This window comes from Manihot esculenta, chromosome 1 (genome assembly GCF_001659605.2).
Source record: "Manihot esculenta cultivar AM560-2 chromosome 1, M.esculenta_v8, whole genome shotgun sequence".
In the NCBI taxonomy this organism is placed as follows: Eukaryota; Viridiplantae; Streptophyta; class Magnoliopsida; order Malpighiales; family Euphorbiaceae; genus Manihot; species Manihot esculenta.
The window spans coordinates 24,581,152-24,587,012 of NC_035161.2; the positions used below are offsets into that span (position 1 = coordinate 24,581,152).

General features: G+C 36.4%; 1 protein-coding gene and 1 long non-coding RNA gene across 3 annotated transcripts; one reads left to right on the top strand and one right to left on the bottom strand.

Moving 5' to 3' along the window:
• Positions 1-236: 236 nt before the first annotated feature.
• On the bottom strand, positions 237-1,952 carry LOC110622415. Its single transcript, XM_021766912.2, has 6 exons — positions 1,569-1,952; positions 1,372-1,486; positions 1,184-1,265; positions 1,049-1,100; positions 890-944; positions 237-794 (listed from the first exon to the last, which is right to left on the bottom strand). The coding sequence occupies exons 1-6, from the start codon at positions 1,950-1,952 to the stop codon at positions 616-618; spliced, it is 867 nt and encodes a 288-aa protein (XP_021622604.1). The 3' UTR covers positions 237-615.
• Positions 403-2,262, top strand: LOC122723426. Of its 2 annotated transcripts, none has more exons than XR_006350367.1 (3): positions 403-491; positions 942-1,774; positions 1,874-2,262. It is a non-coding gene; the product is annotated as an uncharacterized LOC122723426 (long non-coding RNA). The 2 variants fall into 2 exon arrangements; XR_006350369.1 differs by having other exon boundaries at positions 404-491; positions 1,669-1,774.
• Positions 2,263-5,861: the final 3,599 nt, after the last annotated feature.

The following is a 5,861-nucleotide window of genomic DNA, read 5'->3' on the forward strand; positions in this document are numbered from 1 at the left end:
CTCTGGCTTTCCACTTGGTGGGTTTTTCTTTGCAAGGGTTCTAGCTTTTAGTTCCAGTTCAATCCTGAATCAAATTGCGCAACTAAAAATTGCAGTGGCCATGGGCGTCTCATTCCTTTGTCTGATGAGCTATCTTTCACAATATTTATTTCCTTAACATGTCTCTCTGCTTATTCTCTGCTTGTCTCTCACAATAGTTCTTGAAACAGAAGCACACACAATAACCAGAAGTCCCATGCGTGGAATAGCAGCATTATTATTTTCATTGAATTACAAATTCGAACAAGTCTATCTTGTGGCAGGATCATAGGGTACTAGGGTCTTGTTATTGTTCTAATTGAATAAATTCAAGAATTTTCTATTCTAGACATTGACATGCTCTTAAAAACCAGGTATTATTGCTACTTCAACTCCAAAGAAACAAGAGATTAACAGTTCTAAAGGAGGAGGGCGAGTTTAATGACAAAGAAATATCCTTTCGTTCCTTCCAGGTGATCATTCTGCTTGCTTTCTCATTGGTCTCAATGTTGTCATGCCACAATGGTGATGATGATGAGTGATTGACGATGCAAACCCGTATGCATTTTTGTACATAAGGATCTTTGTTGGTGTTTCCTACCCAAAAAATTTCTTTGAAATGTTGAGTAGAATGTTTAGAGCAAAGACAAACCCTCGGGCCATGAAATTCCATATTTTGATGTAGCCTGCCAGAAGTGGATTGACAATAGGTGCTAGAAGTCTTGAGTAAATCTTGAGTAAGAACCGGACAATGACATGAGTACTCTTTAGGAACCCTGCACAAATGAAGGAATGGAAGCAGCATATTGTCATCATGCAATGTGTTTTAGAATAGGTTCTGTTTGGTTAAGTGTAATGAATGTTAACCTACATTCTGCAAAATTTGGGAAATCGTCGAATATTGAAGTCACATTCTTTAACAGACTCTGAATTCCACAATGCAAGAAAGCCACGTGAAGAAGGAAACCATTAGTTCAAATCATGTTAGAAGAATTGTTCTAAGGAAGAACATGTCATTCTGGGAGCTTACCAGCAACATGCCTCCCGGTTTGATTGGTGATTCAACTACGACCCGAGCTTTCCTGCAGCAAAGTATCAATTAGTGAGAAGCTGATGTTTCCTAGTGGACTTACTAGGTTGAGCATTCAATTAATTTGAAAGGTACTTTATTACTAGTCGGTCCCCGATCTGTGAGCACTCATAAAAGCTGCAGCCCCTTGTGAAAGGTAGTGGTCTTTTTTTCCATTCTACCACAGTACAAAGATTCATCATTTCCTTAAGGTCCTTATGGATCTTAGATTTGTTAGTAAAAATAAATGGAAATTAGAGCAAAGTAATGTTAGATCATCATACCCATGTGCCAATTTACTCCTGCTGTGAATTCATTATCTTCACAAACATGTTCAACGATGAACTTCACATTCTGGCCCATGCCTGTGGTGAGCTGTTGATAGAAACGCATAACTTCCTGCAGCAATTCGATTGAGAAAAATCAAAAGTTAATGTTATATCAAGTACAGAAGAAGTTTATAGAAGTATGAAGAGGAGACCTTTTTGCCTTGAATTGGGGATATAAATGTGCAATCCTCAAAGCAGCAATCATCTGAAATGTACTCATTTAGTTCTTTTAACTTTTTCTCATTGATGCAGGCATAGAAATTCCTGATTGTATCTGCTGCAGAAATCTGATCCAATGTAATATCATCACTTTCAGCTGCTGATGGCACGATCAAGTCGAGCCTCCGATTGTGGAAAGGTTTGTTCTGTTCATGCCTTCTTAAACAGATTCTCTGCTGCCCCATTTTTGTATTTTTATAGGCTGCCTGAGATGAAAGTTTAAAGGGCATGGCTGCAGGCGTTGCTGCGGCGACCATGGGTTTGAAGGAGAGGGTCTGCTGTGGGATTTGGCATGAGAACATGATAGCAGAAGCCATTTCCTTCTCCCAGAGTAAGATTGGGAAGATGAGACAGAAGTTTAAGACGACATACTAGTAGAAAGCATTATAAGATTAAAGAAAAATATGAAAGAATTGAGCAAAGAATAAAGTGATCCTTTGGGCCTTGGAGTGAAATAAAAGTATAACTGCATCATGTAATAAACTTGCAATGGCGTTTTGAAATGACAAGGAACGCCTTCGCCTGTAAAGTTTCCAAGGAATCTCATTTTAGGACTAGGCGACGCTTTCTTTTTTTATTAAAAAAAAAATACTAAAGCTATTAAGGTAAGATTTGTTTATATTTCTATATTTTCTACCATTTGAAATATTAAAAAAATTAACTAATCGAAAATAATTGACCATCGGACTTCCGGTACTTGAAGGTAAGGTCAAGCCTTAAAGAAGGACGCAGGCCTAAGGCCCACCAGGCTTTTTTCAAAATCAATCAGCCCCACGCAGCGTGCCTCAGCCCGGCAAGGTGAAGCAGGCCGGACGGGTCACCCGCGCGGGCCCATTTAAAGGGAGCCTAACCAGGTGACGTGATAAGAAGTAGAGGAGTAGGTCCAATCACCTTGCAGTCTTATCCACATACACGTCGGAAAGAATTAAATGACCACTTGATATGAATAGGATCCCGACACATCCGTACGTATGGAGCTGAGTGACAGACACAGCTAGCATTGTAGCAGAAAAGCAGATATACGTCACGAGCAAATAGAAAGGGGGCTTTTTTCTCGACTCCATATTTTTTTACTTTATTTTTTCTCTGTAATTCTTACCTATCTATATTACACTAGTTTATAAACTTGACTTGAACGTCGGAGAGTCTCCATGGAGGGCATTCCCGATAAACCCCTTACCATCTTTTCCTTATTTTACAGGTTCTTTCATCAAATTGAATATTGAGAGACCCGTATAATGGAATAAGAAGAAAATTAGATTTATCAATAGAGTAAGAGGAAAATCAAATTTATCAGAAAATATTTTTTTAATTAAAGAAAAAAAATTAAATTATTTTAAAAGAATATTTTTGTTTCTTTTCAAAAAAAATATTTTATATATTTGAGAATTTTATTAATATTTTTATATATAAATTTATTAATATATTTTATTTTTTAAATTAAAATTAAATAATAAAAAATAAATTCTTTTATGAAAAATATTTTCTGTAAAAAAATTTAAATATAAATGATTTTTATAAAGATTTTTGGTTCTTGTCTTTTGTAATCCAATTGCAATGGTTTTAGAGAAAATATCATTTGGTTTTACATGGATTCAGATTTTTCATTTGTTTTTTTTATACCGATTGCACATTATTTAAACTTGTTTATATATTTAAAAGATCAACGGCTTAAATGTAATGAAAATATCTTAACTCTGCAAGTTGATACATCTTTCTCTGATCAACTTCAAAATCGCCAAGTCTTGATTGGCAAAATCATCTCCTCAAAATTCTATAGTGCCAATATAGTTATGAGCAAATCCTGGCACCTTCGCTGTAGCTTTCAAGTTGCTGCCAAAAAGAAAATCTGTTTATTTTTTCTTTTAAATATGAAGTGGATGTGAAGTATGTGCTGAAAAATTGCCCATGGTCGGTAAACAATCAACATATTTGTCTTCGTGAATGGCCTCCAGATATGGCTTTGGATGATTTGGACTTCTCACAAACCCCTTTCTGGATTCAAATCCATGGCATCCCTCCTAATCATATCAATGTTACAAATGCACGGGCCATTAGAAATATGGTTGGGTTGTTCATGGAGGCTGACCTTACCTAAGAAGGACTTATCAGTTATCCCAGCTTTCTTCGGATAAGAGTGCTCATTTCTACTGAGAAGCCACTCGTTCTCGAATTTATCAATAAGAAGCATGATGGAATAGAAAATTGGATTAAAATCCAGTATGAGAGTCTCCTAGACATTTGCTTTCGCTGTGGTATTATGGAACATATCAGTAGATTTTGCAATGCTCCCTCAGGAAGAGGATTCTGAAGTGACAGGGGAGGAGAAACCAGGCTTTGGTCCTTGGATGAAAGCTGACTTTATCCCAAGGTAACCCTGCCCATCCCAATACCTGACCCAAGCACTACCAAACCACAGTCCTTCCACCAAATGCATTATCAACCATCCCTTTCTCTTGTCCACCGGCTAATCACCAAACCCCTTCTTCTTCGCATATCAAAGAAACCTTACAGATTACATTGCTAGAATCCTCCCCCAACCGATCGAAAGTTACAAAGTAGACAAAGGACAGCGGAGATCGAGATTGTTTTTTGTCTGCAAAGAGCATTAATGACGTTCCTACTATTTTTAGAGAAAAGGAGTTCCTTGAAGAAAGTCAATCAGATTGTTTACCTATTGAGGAATCGTCGAGACATGTGGCAATCCTAAAGCCTCCTGTTGGCAGGTTGAGCTTTTATAGTAAGGAAGATTAGTTTACATCTGCCTGTTGTTTGGTTTCTTTGCTTGTTTTCTTATTTTTGTTTCAGATCAAGGCCTTTCCATTTGTGCTTCCCATGTTTGCATGTCGGCGTCTGGAGGTAGAGATGGCTTGCTGCCAAAGAGCTTTCATCTTCCTTACGCGGGCATCGATCTTCTGGAGGTGGCTTCCGTTGGCCCTAGCGGTGGAAACGAGAGGCGATCTTGGACGTTTCCTATTCCCTTTCTTCTAGCTTGTTTCAGAGTTGTATGAACTTTTTACGCTGTTGTTCTCTGCATGTGACCGATCTCTTGCTCTCTCTTTCTTCAGTACGTGGTTTAAAGCCTCTGGCTATTGTTGTGGGAGCTAACAGCGATCGGAGCTGATGGAGATGAAGTGCGGCTCTTTCTGTAATGTAATCCAGATCATGTTTCAGGCCTGTCAGGTATGGGTTTTTAGGTCTGTTCTCCATTAGGTTGTTATATTTTGGGTCTTAAAAACTCTTGTTCTTCTTAGTTATGGTTCTCAAGGCCTTGGGCTTGTACTTAATTTCTTGGATTGTATTGTTTAACCTTTTAATGAAACTTTCCTTTCTTTGATTAAAAAAAAAAAAACAAACGGAAAATTAAAATATTTAAGCAATTCATGGACGATCTAAGTCTAATAGTGGCCCTTCTTTACTTAGAATAACCGACGATCTGGGAATTTTATTTGTAACAATCCAAAATTTATTTTACTTATTTTATTATATTATTGGTAAAATTTTTAAAGTTCTTAAATTATTTAAATATTTTTAAAATATTTTGAATTTCCACAAATTTTTACGGATTTTTTTTAAATTTATTTATGGTATTAGACTAGAGCTAAAAAAAATTAAAAATAAAATTTTAAATTGAAAAAAAAAAGGACCTATTAAATTGAATTAGTCAAATGGCATCGCTGAATTGAATGGATCGAATCAGATTATTTAAATCAAATTGAACCCACTCTTATTTTTTTTTTTTTTAGCGCGACTTCCCTTCTCCTTTGTTTTCTTTTTTTTTTTCTTTTTCGTCTTCTATTTTCCATTTCTCTCTCTCTTCGATTTCTCCCTCTCTCGACCACTATTTCAAGCAAAATTGGTCTCTTTAAATTCCTCTCCACACGAGATTTGCATAGATACTAAGATTGTCCGTCGTCGTCACTCGGTTTGCACAAATTAAGTGTTCAAACTATATTATCTTTTTAATTTCTCAGACTATATATATATATATATATATGTCATTTTTTGTTATTATATATATACTCTTGGAGCGCACAAATCAAGCTATAGTTCCAATACTGGACAGGTGTAATACCCGGCTAGAGTCCGGCATCGGAATTCTACTTTCCGATGGAGTTTCGGATGTCGGACGTCTTTAGAAGGGTTCGAGTGATGTTTTTCTAACATGTTTTAGGTATGTTTCATAGTTTTAAAGCATAAGGAAATGAGTTTTTGAATGAATTGAA